This window comes from Schistocerca gregaria, chromosome 1, assembly GCF_023897955.1.
Source record: "Schistocerca gregaria isolate iqSchGreg1 chromosome 1, iqSchGreg1.2, whole genome shotgun sequence".
Lineage (NCBI taxonomy): Eukaryota > Metazoa > Arthropoda > Insecta > Orthoptera > Acrididae > Schistocerca > Schistocerca gregaria.
In genome coordinates, this window is record NC_064920.1 from 302577691 (window position 1) to 302597606 (window position 19916).

General features: G+C 42.1%; 1 protein-coding gene across 4 annotated transcripts in view; it reads right to left on the reverse strand.

Annotated features, from left to right (window-relative positions):
* Positions 1-19916, reverse strand: part of LOC126342297 (septin-2) — a 314504-nt gene that overhangs the window by 45465 nt on the left and 249123 nt on the right. For 3 of the 4 annotated variants that reach the window (XM_050001845.1, XM_050001844.1, XM_050001843.1), the window contains exons 2-3: positions 19711-19891; positions 5007-5099 (exon numbers count right to left, since the gene is read on the reverse strand). In XM_050001845.1, the coding sequence (XP_049857802.1) occupies positions 5007-5099; positions 19711-19891 (274 nt within the window). The remainder of the gene's footprint in view (positions 1-5006; positions 5100-19710; positions 19892-19916) is intronic. The other variant, XM_050001846.1, reaches the window with a different exon arrangement.

Here is a 19916-nt window from a genome sequence, read left to right on the forward strand (position 1 = left end):
TTGGCTGAAACTCTCAGAACTGATGGCACTACAACTGTTCTTGTAGCGCGCACAAGAGAAGTCCATAACCACAGGATGTAGGTGCTCAAATTTCCTCTTGGCCTCAGTGTAATTCAATCAGTCCAGGGTGTTTTATTCCACGATTTTTCCTTTCTCATTATAAAATCCTGCAGTATGGTGAGCAAGGAGAATCATGTTCACTGCAGTTGACACAGATGGGGTTAACACAGATGGGAGGCAGGGCACATGTAGTAATAGGTTGGGATCTATGCCCACAATCTCGCATGTGGTGCTGGAAGTACGCCAGGAAGACATATGGCCGGACTTCCAGCACTTAAGGCACCACATTGGGGAAGGGATATATGGCTTGACACCACAGGGGGAGACCATCACCTTGACCTTCTTTGGTAATGTGTCACCCTCGAAGGCCATGATGAAGGCACTGGTGGCAACCTGATTATCCCTTGGACCCTGATGGATGTGCTGGATGAAATGAACTCTTCGTCACCATAAGTTGGCATGTAGCCCATTGTCAGATTGCAAAAGAAGGTTCCTGTGGAATATAATGTCCTGAACCGTATTTATGCTCTTATGAGGCGTGATGGTAACAGAAACATCCCCCAGCTTTTCACAAGTGAGTAATGCATGCGACTAGGCAGAGGATGCCATTTTTATCAAGACTGACCCTGACCGCATTTGGACAAGCCCTCCACCTCCCCAAACTTGTTCTCTAAATGCTCTACAAAAAACTGAGGCTTTGTCGAGACAAAGGAGTCCCCATCAGCTCTCATACATACGAGGTACTGGGGCAAATAAGGTTCACTGCCATCCTTAGCCTGGCATTCCTCCTGTGGTGTGACCAGGGAGGTTTACGATTTAGGATCATACTTCCTTGCATTGTAATCGAGACTTGGAATGCTTCGAGACTGATGGCGTTTGCTCACCAGAAAGCTATGACAGGGTACACTTCATTGCGTGTCATCTGCCCTGATGAAATCCCCTCCGACCAGGGCCCCTCCCCATGGGCGTCACCCAGCCACAGCAAAGGCCACCTGACAGGATGGCCATTGGTGGGAGTCCAGATGCCTCAGGGTGATGGGCAACTGCTACATGGCATACATGGGGAGTTAACAGTGCAGTTATCAGCAGAGCAATCCCTATGTAGTCAAGGGGCTACAACCAACAGGGTACATGGTGGCCCCACCACAATGGACTCGCTACCTTGCTGGATATGAGGTGCAAGGAATTCCATGGTCATCATCAGTGCACAGAACGACACTGCATAGCGGATGGAGAAAAATGCACCCAGGAAGGTGCCCTCGCTCAAGAGTTGGAAGATGAGTGGGACTGCAATGCCACGATGAGAAAGTAGGCTGATCTCAATGCACGATGGACATGATGCACCATGTAAGGTGCCCTTCCCCAATTGGCTCAATCTTGAGGAAAATTTTGAAAAATGGAGGTCAAACCCTACAGGGGACCATCACATAAAGGCTACTTTTAGCCACCTGTTATGAGCGGCAGGAACACCTCAGGCCTATTCTAACCCCTAGGCCTGCAAGGGAGGGCGAGGGTGGGGGGGTGTAGCCAAACAAACTCACGGAAGACTGCTCTGCATCAGCCTATTTTGAGGGTCTTTTAAATGATCCTAATTATATGTTTAAAATTTACAGTTTACGGTAATGACGAATGTACATTTGTAGGTACCTATTACGTGCAGTTCTGGCAGAAGATAAGTATGTTGTTGTTGTAGTCTTCAGTCCAAAGGCTGGTTCGGTGCTGCTCTCCATGCTACTCTACCCAGTACCAACCCTCTTCATCTACAAGTAACTACTGAAACCTACATCCTACTGAATCTGGTTAGTGTAATCATCTATTGGTTTGCCTCCATTATTTTTACCCTCCTCTCTTCCTTCCAATACTAAATTGGTGATACCTCGATGCCTCAGAACGTGTCCTGCCAACCAATACCTTCTTCTTGTCAATTTGTGCCTCAAATTCCTTTTCTCCCCAATTCTATTCAGTACCACCTCATTAGTTACATGATTTACCCATCTAACCTTCAGAATTCTTCTGTAGAACCACATTTCAAAAGCTTCTATTCTCTTCTTGTCTACACTATTTGTCATCCATGTTTCACTTCCATACATGGCTACACTCTGTACATATACTTTCGGGAAATACTTCATGACACTTAAATCTATTCTCAATGTTAATAAATTTCTCTTCTTCAGAAACACTTTCCATACCATCACCAATCTACATTTTATATCCTCTCTACTTTTCCATCATCGGTTATTTTGCTCCCCAAATAGCAAAGCTGATCTACTACTTTGTCTCATTTCGTAATCTAATTCCCGCAGCATCAGCTGACTTCCCATTTTGCTTTTGTTGATGTTCATCTTATATCCTCTTCTCGAGACACAGTCCATTCTGTTCAACTGTTCTTCCATGTCCTTTGCTGTCTCTGACAGAATTAAAATGTCATTGGCAAAGATCTAGGTTTTTATTTTTTTCTCCCTGGATTTCATTTCCTACTCCAAATTTTTCTTTTGTTTCTGTACTGCTTGCTTAATACACAGACTGAATAGCATTGGGGGCAGGCTACAACCATATCTCACTTCCTTCTTAACGACTGCTTCCCTTTTGTACCTCTCAATTCTTATTACTGCCATCTGGTTTTGGTACAAATTATGAATAGTTTTTTGCTCCCTGTATTTTACTCCTGCCAGCTTCAGAATTTGAAAGAGAGTATTTCAGTCAACATTGTCAAAAGCTTTTCCTAATTCTACAAATGCTAGAAATGTAGGTTTGCCCTTTGTTAAACTACCTCCTAAGGTAAGTTGCAAGGTCAGTATTGCCTTGCATGTTCCTTCATTCTACAGAATCCAAACTGACCTTCGCCCAGGGTCGACGTCTACCAGTTTTTCCATTGATAATTATATGCACATAAAATAATTTATGTCAATTTGCCAGTGCTCCACAAGCTTTTCTCATTCAGGTTGTTTGCTAAGAGGTGCAGGTCATGGTAATCCATCTGTGTGGACACGAGACAACATCATGCTGCCCTGTATTCCTCCACTGATGGTTGTACCACTGCAATCAATTGCTGATTGCAAGAAGTCCTGGGCTGTCTGAAGGATTGTATGAAATACATGCTTGTAGGATGGCTTCGTGGTTAATTAGCAGTGATATGTGGCTGCATTTCATTTCTCTAGTTATTAAGAGGTTGTGTAGTTTTGTTCCATTCCTTTGTGCTGTGTAGAGTAAGAACCTTAGGGCTCCAATTTTGCAGTGATTAGCATTTCGAAGCTTGTGCTTTAGAAGTAGGATTGAGGGACAGTTCATAGTAATAGTTTTAACTCAATGGTCTCCGTCCAATAATATAGTTGTTTATGAAATAATTACAAGCACTATTAACGTTTTTAACTTCCAAACAGAGTGACTTACATATGCCAATGTTAAGAGTATATTTTAATATGAATGTTCAAGGCAAATCTATTACACAGCTCTATTAAATTACTTACTCATTTCATATAATCTAATTCTCCTTCATAAATTATGACAAAAGTTAAGGTAATCAGTAGCCCTGCTGTTGACAGTATCTCTGTAGACACATCAGGATTGAAAATAAATTATGTATATACTCACAGTTAAATTATTAAACTAATGAATGAAAAAGGAATTGAGGACTAACACATGAAAAACTAATTGTATTAACACACTGGAAAGATGTACACAAATCACTTGGCACCAGGGAAAATGTAATATATTCTGTAAAGTAACGTAAGTTGACAAGAAAAACATTTGAAAACAAGTTTAATAGTTATAATTCTCGTTTATTTGATTTTTTAAAGTATTTGTTGGGGTACTGAAATCAACGCCAAATACTGCTAAATTGCGTTTCATTTTCCACTGCATGGCTTACTAGCACAGTGATATTTGTAATGCTGATTCGAATTGCTTGTCAAATCACTTGTAAAAGGAGTGTCGAGGCGAGCGACCAATTGCAGGAGATATAGCGCACAATGGAACACTGCAATCCGTTGCCCACACATGGGGCCCTCAACATCACTATGTAGACAAGGTTATTACAAATAGATGAATAAATTATTCTGTTTATGAGACAGTTTTGCGGAGGGGTTCTACATTGTCTGCAGCAAGCAAGCATTGACAAATGATTTTTAGGCGAGGTTTTTTAGCAATGTAGAACAAATTAGCTCTATCAACAATATTGTGGTGCAATTTTGTAATATCACACACTGATCGCAATGGAAGAGAACAGGTAAACAAAACTTTGGTGCCATTTTATAATACATAAAATGCGGGTTAATAACAATAATTACTTTCCATGTGTTCTTCAAACTTGCAAAAATGTAAAGAATTTCATGTCAATGATGTATTATAAAGATACGATACAAACACGTGCACATAGTCGCGAACAGTGTTATTATTTACAATTACAAAATATAATGGTTAGTGTTCCCCAAAATTAATGCGAAATGCACTTAGAATGTGCTACATGGATACAGTTTGTATCTGTCAGAAGACATCCAGGTTTCACCGATTCCTCTGCTCCCAAAAAAGTGCCAAATCATAATGTGCATATTAATTAAAACATCGAAAGCAACAAAAAAAATGGGGAGATTGTAATGTGGAGTTTTCAAATATTATTAATTAATGCACAGATAAAATGTAAAATTAATTGAATAGATTACTAGTAATAGTCAAAGAAAGAAATCAATAGATAACTTACAAGAAAGGGGATAAATGAAGGAGGGTAGAGGATGGAACAGATTGATGAGATGCACATAAAGGATGTAAAATTACGTCAGCTGATACTGGAAGGAGCAGTAGGAGGGACAGTATTTGTGGAGTAACAACAATAAGTGTAATGTGGCAGAGTTGTTCCAAAAATGGGGAATTATGGTGTAAAACAACCAGCCTAAATCAGTGCCATGAGAGTAGTCTTCTTTTGAGACAGAAAATATCGACCGTGAGAGTACCTGGCGTGTCAACAACAGTCAGTCGTAACCGCACACCTCGCTCCTCAATGTCCATCGTCTTCTTCTCAATGCTAGTTGTCTTCTCAATGCGTTCTGTCAACAGACATGGAGACTTATTAGAAAGTATATCTAAATCAAATGAGCATCAAAACATTTACATACTTGTGCTGAGCAATGTGTGCACATCCGGGGTTTGTCAGTTGTGTTGACATTGTTATGAAAGTATGTTCATGTTCTACATTGTTGGTTTTTTACACTGTTTATGTTTATTCACAAGAAACAAGAGTTCGTCCAGTTGTTAACAACTTACACTGTCGACAGGGGCCTCTAATGCTTAACTCACAAAGTGTGCTCTCACACACTGCCCTCCGAGGTAAATTGTGGTGGAGTGCTTCTATACTCCATCTACACTCCTTAAATCATCAACTCTATAATGTTTTACTGTCAGTTGCATTATCACCTTCTTTGTTGCTGACATGTATTGGGGTCTCCTAGATTTCACCTTGTGAATTACATACCTGTTTTCTTACTACAGTGCAAAATATGTTCTGAGGAAGGTGTCAATTTTAAGGGTTCTAAGTTTTATCAAGTTTTTATTTAGTGAGTGCACGAACATGGCAGTGATATGGCTCAAGAAAGAGATGACATATATGACAATTTTGCAACAGCCAGAGATAAAAATTCTGCTGGTGAACAAGAGGAAGAACTTCAGGACAATGGTGTTGGGTATCTTCCTATTTCTCCAATAAAATACTTAAAGTGCTGGTTAAGATAAAATGTGTTCTGAGCTATGTTCTTTAAAAAAGGTCCGATAGCGAATGTCAGCTTTGCAGACTTACTTTCTGCCTTATTGAATGCAATTTTTATGTGCAATTTTAAGCCCTGGAATTATTTAGTTTTATGCAAAAATTTAAATGCTACAAAGACTGCATAATTTTCCAGAATGTAAAATTCAATTCTCTAACAGTTTTTTTTTGTGTACCATTTAGAAAACTGCACAAAAGTATGTGATTTTGTTCAATAAAATTAAAATACTGCAAGTTTTATTTACTGCAATAAAATCAGTGAGTAGTATTTAAATACAGAAATAATTGTAAAAATAAATGTTTTATAAATTAAACGAAGATTTTTCCAAAGATTTATTTTCTTCATCTCAGTTTAAACATGGAGGTCCCAGAGAAGACAATTTTGGATGGGTGAACAGTGGATGATTATGTAGGTATGATTGCAAACAGTGATTTCTGCTCTGAAAAGTGTGACAGTTTTTGATGTGTTTGCAGCATAATATCATTAAATCTAAGAAAAATAAATAATTTAAAATTAATATTAATCACACGGAGAACCTTACATTATATGTACTGAGCAGCAACTTGCCTGCGAAAGACAAAGGTCCTGAGTTAGAGTCTCAGTCCCTCACATAATTTTAATCTGCCAGGAAGTTTCATATCAGTGCATACACTGCTACAGAGTGAAAATCTCATTCTGGAAACATGTAAAGTATTTTAGTAAATAAGACTTAGCAGAATTTTTATCTTACTAGCCCATTATGAGTATAGGCAGTATATGCATTTACTTACAGAATTTCATTTCACTTCACAGTAATTGATGCTGTTTCCACAACACATGGGCTAATTCATGTTTTTCTGCTACTTGGCAATAATGTTACAACACTTCATTATCGTAATTATATTATTTAATTTATAACTTGTAGGTATAGAGCTGTACTCAGCCCAGTTTCCAGCATGGGATATCAGACTTTTAATAAATTTTACTCTCCTGTGGTTCAGGAACGATTTAAGTTAGTTTGAGATTGATGAACTGTGGATCTCCTTCAGCAGTAATTATTACTTTACTTCCATACAGTATGTAAAGGTAAACGTCTGATAGAATTTTATTTCGCTAATTTAAGCACCAACAGACAATATACTGTCTAAGATTTTTAACCCTTATCTGTGGAGCATCACAAAAAATAGTCAAGACATGAAATTAATCATCATGACTGATTTTTAGCTCCATTCACATCACAAAGAAAAAAAGCACTGTTTAGGCAAATAAATAGTAAACCCATTTTTTTCCTTGTAAATACTGAAGGGCTTGTCAGTATCGCTAACACTACATGTAGCTACTAACAATGCAAGTCTATAAAGTTTAGCATGCTTGTGTGTGGTTTAGGACAAAAGTCATTGCAAACCTTTTTTTCCTTCCAGATATTAGCCCGGTTGGAAAATGCGACATATGCAGATCAAAGGGCGAGTTGGGAACTACTTGTATTGACATTAAAAAAAACACAAACGTTGTACCTCACATGCTTATTATGGAAGTGGCTTTCGAGTCACAGTCCTTTGAATGGTTTGAAGTGGACCACCAGTAATTCCTCACCTGTACCAACCTTTTCGTCTCCAAGTAGCACTTGCAACCTACATCTTCAATTATTTACTGGATATATCCCAATCTCTGCCTTCCTCTACAGTCTTTAACCCCTACAGCTCCTTTTGGTAACATGGAAGTTATTCGCCGATGTCTCTTAAAAGATGTATTGCCCTGTCCCTTCTTCTTGTCAGTATTATATATTTTCCATGTATTCCTTTCTTCAGCCAGTCTACAGCTAATCTCCTCATTCCTTACCTTTTGTGGCACCACATCTCAAATGCCTCGATTTTGTTCTGTTCCAGTTTGCCCACAGTTCATGCCTCACTGCCATACAACGCTGTGCTCCAATCACACATTATCAGATATCTTGTTCTTAAATTAAGACCATGTTTGATCAATTGATTGACTGATTGAGGGGGGTTATGGGCCTAAAAACGAGTTATCAAAAGTTACATGTATAAGATAGAGGTGTCCGCTGAAAGTGGACAGATTCAGTCAGAGGTGTCAAACTGTAAGACAAGAAAGCTGAAAACACACACAGTAGAAGACATAAAATATTAAGCGAAATCTAAACACTGAAAAAACAGAGGGATAAAAAAGCAGTCTTTGCAAGAGGAAGTGGTTATGAGTCTCAGATTCAGAAAACACGAAGAAAGACCCCAACTACTTACCATCCTACCCTGCTCCAGGAGTAAAGCAAAATATTGTAACAATGTTTAAATCAATTTCATGTGGTAAACTGAGGAAGAGCACCAAACTGTGATAGTCTCGTTAATTGTGTGGAGTTTATTACTGAAAGAATTCGTGCACGAATGTCATTCCACATTTTGGCTGAGAGAGATTTGATGTGTATCCGCACATCTGGACCTGGAATCATGAAACAGAATGGGACATGTATCTGCCTCTCTAGACAAATGGTTCATTCCCTGGGATGCCCTGATGACACGAGACCCTGTGAAAGACAACTGACCAGGCGGCAAGGCGAAGCGTATATAGATGATGGAAAGCAGATAGAAAGTGTGATAAGAGCAGCAATGATTTATAGCCTGCAGGCTGTACATTGAGTTAGTACCTATTAAAACACTGTGAAGGAAGACCTGAGTAACAAAATCGAGGGCCCTGTAAATGGCTAGCAGCTCTGCTGTGAACACACGACATGCTCCTGGCAGTAAATGGTGTTCAATGCCAGTAGGAGTGTGAAAGTGTATTCTTGCCTTATTGTTATAGAACTGACATTGTAGAAGATAATAGCACTACAGAACTCTGCAAGTGTGGAACAGCAAGTTACCAAAACATCATAGGGGTGACAGACTGTAGGACCTTGGAATAGATTGGTCCTAATCTGTGGTCTAGGCACCATCCAAGGGGCCAGTAATAGAGGAAAAACATGGGACACATCCCAGTGAGTGGAGATGGAGATCACAACAGAGGGAAGTGAGACACATTCCAACCAGCAATCCCACAAAAGGGTGGTTTATCGGGAAGGATATGTTCATCTTTGCAAAGAGGAGGGGTACACTGGATGGTCAAGGAATTGTGGAATGGCAATTGTGCAAGAAACCAAGAGTTGGCTCCAGCATATTTGTAGAGGGCAATCCCCACTTTTGCAAGGAGCCTGTTGATGAGACTAGTGTGAAAGACACCATAAGCCAGACGCACTCCATAATGATGAACAGGTTCAAGTAGTTTCAGAGTGGAAGGGGTCGCTGAGCCATATGACCATAATTTAGCCTGGACAAAACCACAGAACAGTAAATATGGAGAAGAATAGCACAGCCTGCACCCCAAGATGCATGAGCCAGGAGGCAGAGAGCATTAAACTTCCACATGCAGATAATCATCAGGTGGCGAAAATAGGGCAGCCATGTCGGTTTTTTATCAAAAATAAGGCCCAAGATATGGGACTGTGCTACAACATCTAGGCGCAGTCGCCTGCATAATGTTCTGAATCAGGGTACACTGTGGGTTGATGAAAAAATGCGTTACCCTCGTTTTGGAGGGAGAAAACTGGCCACCATGGGAAAGAGCCCATGCAGAGGCCCAACAGATGGCGCCTTGGAGCTGGCATTCAGCAGATAAGGTACTGAGTGGGAGCTGCACCAGATGCAAAAATCATCAACATACAATGCTGGGGTAACCAGAGGCCCATCAGAGGTTACAAGCCCATTGATGGCGATGAAGAAGAATGTGATACTCAATGCAGAACCCTGTGTGAAACTGTTCTCCTGAATCCAAGCGAGACAGAACTGCAAACTCTAGGATAGGGGAGCCAGTGAGATAAAAAGTTGTGGATAAAAATCTGAAGGGGGCCATGAAAGCCACAGCCATGGAGGGTAACTAAAATGTGATGGCTGCACGCTTAGTCATATGCCTTATGTAGATCAAAGAAGACCACAACAAGTTGCCGGCGTTTAGAAAAAGCTTGTCAGATTGCTGTTTCCAGTTTTCACGAGCTGTCAAGTGAGTGGTGAGAATTTCAAAAAATTTTGGGAATTTCTTGGTCCCATTGCTTAACTGACGTCTCAACCCACCTCCACCAGGGAATTGGAGCAAAATTCAAAATGGCGGTGCTCTTTCTAGGACTAACCCCAGCCCTTCCACCGGAAGGCCCAAGTGAACTTCCATATGCAGGGAAACTGTACAGCTGCACGAGAAGAATGTTAGATTAGTGTACTTTATCTATTTTGGATGGGAAACTGGAGTAAAGAACGAGCGTAATTACATAATTAATCAAAGATCGAGCCCAATTACATATCTGTATGCACTGTGCCATGCAAGCAGCGGCTAAAATCGCAATATAGATCAAAAAGTGACTGTCATACAACTAGCTTACTCAGCGGGGGGGGGGGGGGGGGGGGGGAGGGAGGGGAGGGGTGGATCCACAATACCACTCCAAACTAGTAGCAGACGTACTCACACTCTACATATGATGATCCCTTCACCTAAAAGCTAGCGAGAAAAAGGCAGGATTGGAAGATAGTATCATTCGTTTTGGCAGAAAATGTGTTCAACCAACGACAGTTTAGCAAGTGTATTACCCGGGAGCATATAGCTGAGGACTCACTCTACCGCTGTTTGACGTCTGCGTTCACTAAAGATGGTAAAAAATGGACGGTAAAAAATAATTATAAGGAAGGATGCTCTCTAATGTAGTAAATGACTGTATAGCTGTTGGTCTCTATCGGTATTTCATAGTACTGTCCTCGAGCTTGACAATTTGTAATTTGGACATGTCGAATGCTCACAAACTATAAAGATTTCGGTCATAAAACTAATCGAAATCGACTGTATATATTCTCATGGAGTCATGACGGTTTTTATTATCATAACGATTGTGTGTTTAAAAATATGTATTATCCCAAGTCGTGTCTTGTTTCATACTTTATAACCTCTAATTATAAAGTAGCCATCACTTGAGTTATAGCTAGTTGTGGAACTTAGTAAAGGTAGTGTTTTTTCCAACATGCGAGTAAATTGCATGAAACAGGCTGTTCTCTGGTGACCAAATTGCTTACAGAATTACAACACAAGAATCTGCTGTTATTGTGAATGATAGTCTGCTGGATTGCAGAAACTTTACACGTAGGTCGCTAGAGGCGAGTTATGGAGCCAACAAGTCAGATGTCAGCGTGCATATGGTATTTGTTTCCGATGTATCGGTGGAATCTTATAAGGTTCTCTACTAGGTGACGTTCTGTTATACGGTACGCTCATGATAGATTTTTTACGTTTTGTTAACACCAGTCCGATATAGGATCACTCTGATAAAACTGGACCTGCCATAGTGCACAAAATAAGAACTTCCTCTTGAAATACAGCTTATTGTTGGCGAACGTAAAATGATTGTGCTTTTTCCCACATGTGAACAAATGGCGTGAAATGCTGTATTCTGTAATGTTGTTTCACATGTCTGAGATGTCTGTAAATACACATGTGCAAATGGTTCAAATGGCTCTGAGCACTATGGGACTTAACATCTGAGGTCATCAGTCGCCTAGAACTTTGAACTACTTAAACCTAACTAACATAAGGAGACACACACACACACACACACACACACACACACACACACACACACACACACACACACACACACGTCCGAGACAGGATTCGAACCTTCGACCGTAGCTGTCACGCAGTCAGTTCCAGACTGAAGCGCCTAAAACCGCTCGGCCCCAGCTGCCGGCCACACATGTGCATGACAATTTATTTACAGACACTGATGGAACACCAGGGACGCTCTCAAATCATGTAATTTTGTCCATCAAACAAAGAAGTCGCTCAACATAGATAGTTTTTTTCTTCAGAATTCTCATTCTCGCTTTTTCTTTACTCTGATAACAGTTTCGAAATAATGAACAATGTTCTATAGTGATTGGTTTTTTTAGCAACAAAATAGTGGGATTTTTTGCGATTTTATGAAGGGTGGGCTTCTATAGGATCTCTGGGATAGTTAATACATCTGTTAGGTCTATGACTGTAAAGCTCCGACCTCTGCAGTTTGGTCGTCTGTAATCGGCAGCAGTGCTGTAGATTTTTTTTTTCACATCGTTGAGTGTCGCAAAATAAAAGCGCAAAATAACAGGAGGCATGGTAGAAAGAGATGTGAACTGTATCCTGCAGTCGGACGTAAAAAAACTATACCAGTTTCCCCCATATAAGTAAACGAAAATGGACTGCGCCTATTTTCGGGGAAACAGGACATTTATTATAGTCACGATTATGCTCTGTTTTTAATACATACTCGCTTGTAAGAGATGTGTTGACGTTAAATACAACTGTTACAGTGTAATGGCTTCCGTCTCAGAATGGTGAGCGCTTGCGGCGGCGGGTGCTGGCACCGTAGGGGTATGTCTTATAGGCAGCCGCAGCTGCATTTTCAGACAACTTGCAGTCAGGATAGCCGTCATTTATCTTGCTTTGTCTTGTGGACCGCTGGCGTTGAGGCCTATTGTGTATAGGCTTAATTTAACATAATACATTCAAAGCACTGTTTCCTATGACGAAGGTGTTGTGTTTACATGTTACTTTACAGGTTCTCATAATTAATAGCACATAGTACACTTATTTCAGACTTGTTACATTTGATAATGGTGACTGAGCTTCGCCGAAACTAACTTTCTGTAATTTACTGCCACTGTCACTTGACCACTGTACTGAAGTGAAAAAAAAAAACTGCTTTCTTTCTTCGATTTACTCTCAATCCATGTTCTGTACTCATTACGCTGTTCATGCCATTCAACAGATACTGTAATTCTTCTGCACTTTCACTGAGGATAGCAATGCTATCAGTAAATCTTAACATTGAAACCCTTCCACCTTGCATTTTAACCCTACTCTCTAACATTTCCACTATTTCTGCCATTGCTTCTTCGATATACAGACTGAACAAATGGTTCAAATGGCTCTGAGAACTATGGGACTTAACATCTGAGGTAATCAGTCTGCTAGAACGTAGAACTACTTAAACCTAACTAACCTAAGGACATCACACACATCCATGTCCGAGGCAGGATTCGAACCTGCGACAGTAGCAGTCGCGCGGTTCCAGACTGAAGCGCCTAGAACCTAGACCTGTGGCAGCGACAATTCGGTTGAGTGGACTGCCCCTCATAGCTAAGCAGGAGGGGACACTTTGTAAGCCTCCCACCAGCACGCTCTACTGTCGCTCGCCGTTTCAGAATGGGGGGAGGGGGGAGGAGGCACTCAAACGCCACCAGAGGACGGTAAGGTCACATGACCTCACTGCCTACGAGTCTGATTGGCCGGCCGGTATTTTAATGCAGCCGGACTCAGAGCTTGGCCCCCAGAGATTCGTTGAACTTAAAGATTTACCAACATTAGTTCGTAAGACTGCTGTGAGGACAATACACCAATGTAGCAAGACGCTACGACATTTTATTACGTGTCAGTGTCTTACGTTGAGAATATCGCTATTCACGGCTATTTGTTTTCGTCGAAACTCTTATTGTATATACCTCATCACCACAGGGCGGCCCACAACATTTCAGTTATTACATGAACATGTTGTAAATAAACATATCCATGTGTTATCTTTTTGGAGATGTCTCGGCCGGCCAAAGTGGCCGAGCGGTTCTAGGCGCTACAGTCTGGAACCGCGCGACAGCTACTGTCGCAGGTTCGAATCCTGCCTAGGGCATGGATGTCTAATGTCCTTAAGTTAGTTACGTTCAAGCAGTTCTAAGTTCTAGGGGACTGATGACCTCAGAAGTTAAGTCCCGTAGTGCTCAGAGCCCTTTTTAGATGTCTCGTATTTATCGGCCACCTCAACTATGAATTCATCAAAGGGCACTCCTCGAAAACTGCGTAAGAGCTGACGCTTTGCCGACAGTCCATATGTGACTTGCGAGCTACCACTGGAGAAACGGAGTTTCGAAATGTGAAATGGACACTTACAAGTGATTTTATACTGGTTTATGCCACACTCTCCAATGGTGGCGAAATTTAATCCATCTATGACAATTAGAGTAACAAAAAGCATAGCATTCTATTGAGTCCATAGATAACAGAAACAAACTATTAATGATTTGCTTAATTTTTATTACTAATTTTATGTGTGATGCTAGGGCAGAGGAGATAGTCTACGTACATATACATCATACTCCGCAAGCCACCTAATGGTGTGTAGCGGAGGGTACTTTCGGTACAACTATCTGAACCCTCCAACCCTGTTCCACTCGCGAATAGTGCGTGGGAAGAATGACTGTCGGTAAGCCTCTATACATTGGCTCTAATTTCTCGCATTTTCTCCTCGTGATCAATACGCAAGATGTATATGAGGGGAAGTAATATGTTGTCTGACTCCTCCTGAAAAGTGCTGTCCCGAAACTTCAACAGCAAATCTGTCCGTGATGCACAACGCCCCTCTTGTAATGGTTGCCAGTGGAGTTTAGCATCTCCGTAACGCTCTCTCGCCATCTAAACGATACCGTGACGAAACGTGCCGATAGATGAACAATACTCAAAAATCGGGCGAGTAAGCGCCTTATAAGCCACTTCTTTCGTGGATGAGTTACATTTCCTTAAGATACTTCCGATGAATCCGAGTCTGGTGTCTGCTTTTCCCACTATCTGTTTTATATGGTCATTCCACTTAAGGTCGCTCTGGATAGTTACGACTAGATATTTTACGACAGACGCTGTCTCCAGCTGTTTGTCATCAATAGTGTAGCTGTACAGTAGTGGATTTCATTTCCTATGTCTGCGCAATATGTTACTTTTATTTATATTCAAAGTCAACTGCCAGAGCCTGCACCATTCATCAGTTCTCTGCAGGTCGTTCTGCAAATTCGTACTATCTTCTGGCGTTGCTACTTTGGTATGAACAACTGCATCATCTGCGAATGTCCTTAAAGAGCATCCGACGCTTTCTACTGCATCATTTATAGATATTGTGAACAGCAACTGTCCTATCACACCGCCCTGTAGTACTCCGGATATTACCTTTACATCTGCCGATGTAGTTCCGTTAAGAGTGACGTGTTGAGTTCTATCTGCAAGAAGTCTTGAATCAAATCGCAGATCTGCTCCGATACTCCGTAAGCTCGAATTTTTTTCATTTAACGGCAATGCGGGACGGTGTCAAATGCCTTACTGAAATCAAGGAACACGGCATCAGCATGAGCGCCGTTGTCCACTGCGCTGTAGATCTCATGGAGGAACAGAGCGAGCTGAGTTTCGCGGGATCTCTACGGAATTCATGTTGATTTTTAGAGGGGAGATGTTCATTTTACAAGAACGTCATAATTCTTGAGCATAAAACATGCCTCATAATTCTACAACAGATATAGGTCTTTAATTGTGTGGATCTGTCTTACGGCCTTCAGTAAAAACGGGAATGATCTGCGCTTTTTTCCAGTCGTTAGGTACCTTTCGTTGCTCAAGCGATCTACGATAAATTATTGCTAGAAGGCGGGCAAGTTCTTCAGCATAATGTTTATATAATCTTATAGTTATCTCATCGGATCCTAAAGCCTTTCCACTACTAAGCGATTGTAGCTGCTTTTCAATTCCGCGATCGGTTATCTCAATATCTGCCATTTAGATGTTCGCACGAAGACTGAAAGGAGGGATAGTGCTACGATCTTCCGCGGTGAAACAACTTCGGAAGGCCGAATACAGTATTTCGGCCTTCTCTCCGTTTCGGTGCCGGTGTGATCGCTGAGAGAATGAATAGATGATTTTGACCCACTTACTGATTTTACGTACGACCTAAATCTCTTAGGGTTCTTGCTAAGATGGATTGACAACGTCTTACTTTCAAAATCATTGAACGCTTCTCTTATTGCTTTCCTTACGCTCATTTTCGCTTTGTTCAGCTTTTTTTTCTCAGTTAGGTTTTTACTTCTCTTGAATCTGATATGAAGTGCATTTTGTTTACGTAGCTCTTTTCTAGCACGGCTATTAAACATTGGTGGATCTTTCCCATCCCTTAAAACATTACTCGGAATATACTTGTCTAGGGCATATTGTACGATGCCTTTGAATTTTTTTCAATTTGTTCTACACATCTCCGTCCTCATAACCAAATACTTGATGCTGACTGCTGAGATATTCTCAAATTTGTATTCTGTCAACCTTGCTGAGCAAATATATCTTCCTACCTTTCATAACATTCCTTGTAGGACCCGTCGTCATAGATGCTGTCACAGCCTTATGATTAGTGATATCTTCCTCTACCTTAACTGATTCGATAAGTTCAGGTCTGTTTGTTGCCAGGAGATCTAAGACGTTATCCTCACGAGTTAGTTCTCTAACGGTCTGCTCTAGGTAATTTTCGGACAAGACATCCAGAACAATGCCACACGATTTCCTGCCTCTGGCGCCAGTTTTGATGGCACAACACTCCCAATCTATACCTGGCAAGTTGAAGTCCTCAACTCCCTTATTACGTAGTAATAATATGTAGGTCTCCTTCACCACGACGACCACCAAAAGTCGTCGTTCTGATTACTGAGCGCCATGATCCTATGAACCCAATGTCGCCCTCCTGAACGTTACCAGTTCCGCTTATAAGCTACTGAAGAGGTAGACTGGTAATCTTTATCTGTTCTATCAACCTGTTTGCTTCTCTCCCCCTCATTCTCATCTGCTCGATCTATCCTTCCTAGATTTTATTTTTAAGTTCTCTCCATGTCTTCTAACAATAAGGTCATATAACTGGCGAATCTTTTGCTTGACACAAGAAAAAAGGCACCTGGGTATATTAAGATGGTTAATAACGAAAGAATTAGTCCGTTTTTTAGCGTTATCCGTAAAAATTGCGCCCCTGGGAAAATTAAAACGCTGCCTCGTGAATTCTACATCAAGGGCAATTCCTAGGCGACATTAGTGTTTGCCGACCTAAAGGGCCTGAGCAGCCTTCCCTGCAATTGTGTAAATAGGAACTCAGACTGGCTGCAAAACGTAGCACTTCTCTCATGTTGGGCTCCGTTGTTTTCTTCGAGTGCCGAAGCTTTAAATGGCACCCAAAGTTAGCTAGCGATCGGTATCATTCTGCTGGTTTGATCAGCAGGCAAAACGCGTCGAAGCAGTTAATACAATCATCCCCCGGCCATATTCGTCTACAGCTTAGGTGACATGTTGCACCGCTTTGCGGGAGTGCCTAAGTCCTAAGAAGTTCAGGCAAGATTGCGAGTTCTGTCGAACAAAACAGTTTATAATCTTGTTGGTCTCTGTTCGTATAATTAAATACACCGGAATTACGATTTAAGCTCACAATTACGACAGTACCCGAACCAAAGACGCCTCTATACCGCGGCTAAGGTAACCTTCGCCGTTGTTCTGCCTTGTACTATCTCTAGGCACAATTTCAATCTCTGGTCCCCAATTTCTCATGCAAGATTGTATTTTCGTACATGCTCCGTGATTTCTTGTGTATTTTTTTTCTTAGTGACCAATTGTAGTTGCCGGTCCATTAGCCAATAATTATGTATAGCAACAGCACTTTCTAGTTTTTCAGATGCGAGTCTCCCTGGTAAGTATTTTTACGGGTCTGTATGAAGCTTTGTACGCGGTATTTCAGAACCTCACCGACGAACTTGGGGATGATAGATCAAAAGAAGGCGATAATTGTTTGTTAAGGAAAGAATATGTTTTGGTCCGCCGAGTACGCGTATGGCCGTGATGTGCACGACCTGCATCTCCTAGTGAGGCGGTTTTATTCTGTGGAGTCATGCCAGTCCTGTTACTAAGCTCGTGTTGTTGTAATGCTGTAACTTCGGTGGCATGCGTCTTTCTAACACTGAAATCAGATTTTCTTGCTGTTAGTATCCAATGAAACATGGAGTATGGATTTGAGGGACTAAATGACGTGTTTGTGTGTTAAGGCGATGCATGGGGAAATGAAAGCAGCTCTCCCTATGAACGAAAATCGGTTCCCTAACAGAAGATGGCCACACTACACTACCTTCGCTAGATTCATGGACGTTTACAAGAATCGGAGTTTGCGTCCTCGGCACGCTGATGGTGGTATGCGTGATGTGAGAACACCAGAGATTGAAGGTGAAGTGATCCGCACAGTTAGCAAAGAAACTTCAAGGGGACTGTACCATGGGAACAGGTCACGGACCTGTTTGTAGAATATTGCAGGAATATAACCTACAACCGCACCATCTTCAAAGGATGCAGGATTTAGATTAGCCTCTTACCTACATCGTACGCAGTTTTTGTTTTTGTTCGTACAACAGATGGTGAATGACACTGCCTTCCACTCATGTTTTATTCACAAATTATGGCACCTTTACAAGTGATGGGTATTTTATCAGCAGCAACAGTCACATTTGGATCAGAGAACCAGCATGCAGTTGCCGTCAAATCACACTAAAGAAAACCTGTTCTCTGTAAACTTGTGGGCACGAATTGCGCTGACCATCTTCTGTAGTCTGTAATACTACCATCTAGTCCAACTGGGCCGGCTTGCAGTTGCTGTACACCACATTTCTGGACTGCTGGTCTACCTACCGCTTGCTGTGCGCAGAAGCATTGGTTCCAGCGTGATCGAGCCGCACAACACTTCGTGTTGATGCGCAGGCACAGCTAAGTGTCGGTATTGGTCAACAGTGGACAGGACGAGAACGACTTTTTGCGTGGCCAGTGCGTTTGACTCCCTTTATGCCCCTTGATTATCTTCTTTGGGGAAGCGTCCAGAGTACGGTTTACTTTATTCTAATTGCCACTAGAGCCAAGCTGATAATCTTGAGTCAGTTATGCTTTCCATGTCCGCCCCGATAGCTGATTGGTCAGCGCGACGTCCTGCGGGCCCGGGTTCGATTCCCGGCTGGGTCGGGGATTTTCTCCGCTCAGGTACTGGGTGTTGTGCTGTCTTCATCATCATTTCATCCCCATCCGGCGCGCAGGTCGCCCAATGTGGCGTCGAATGTAGTAAGACCTGCACCTAGGCGGCCGGACCTCCCTCGCAAGAGGCCTCGCGGCCAGTGACGCCAGACGCTCATTTCCATTATGTAGTCGTGCGGCATGTATTAAGGTGCAGGCCGGATAGTTTGAACCACTGATGTAAATTATTATTAGAGTATGCTAAATAATAATAAACGGTAATTTCCTTGCAATTGTAGTTGGCCATCCCATAACCTTAAGGAAGCATTTGATGATTAAGTCCTATACTCTGTGACGGAGCTTAGGGGAACGATGCGGGAGACCCGCACCGCCGTACTAGGCAAGGTCCTAGTGGAGGTGGTTTGCCGTTGCCTTCCTCCGACCGTAATGGGGATGAATGATGATGATGAAGAAGACGACACAACAACACCCAGTCATCTCGAGGCAGGAAAAATCCCTGACCTCGCCAGGAATCGAACCCGGGACCCCGTGCTCGGGAAGTGAGAACGTACCGCGAGACCACGAGCAGCATTTACGGCTATGATATGTTCTTTCATGAAAAATGACACTGTTCGTGCGACCTGTCATTCGTCAAAGTGTGTCGGTGAGATCCTGAAACACGCCGTATCTGTTTGCCTCTGCAGTCGACTTTTATCTAAATAGAGTTGTGCTGCCCCTCCTGTCCTTAACTTTAATCATGCTCGGCCACCATCATTGCTATCAAACTTGACACCAAGGCGAATTAACCGTACATAGGAAAAAGAATCTGACACTTAGGCAACGGCCAACACAGCTTGCTGGTACAGTGGGATGTTCGTTTTAAGCCCTAGGCCGCACTTTCGCAACTACACTGCTTCACTGACAACTATGCTTTCCTCGTGCCCGGTAGTGAACTGAATGAGGTTCGTCGACTCGGCTGTGGAGTGCTTTACGCTGTGCACTTGAGGGGCAAGGACAAAGGACAATTGAGGGCACTTACCGTTGGCATCGGGCACGCGCCGGTCCTTGTACAGGTCGGACAGAAAGAGGCTGTTGACGAGCGTGGACTTGCCGAGTCCAGACTCGCCCACCACCATCAGGGTGAACTCGAAGCCGCGCTTCACCGACTTGCGGTGCACCTGCTCCGGCAGAGTCGCGAAGCCGATGTAGTCCCTGTCTCCCTGGAACACACACAGCACACTCAAA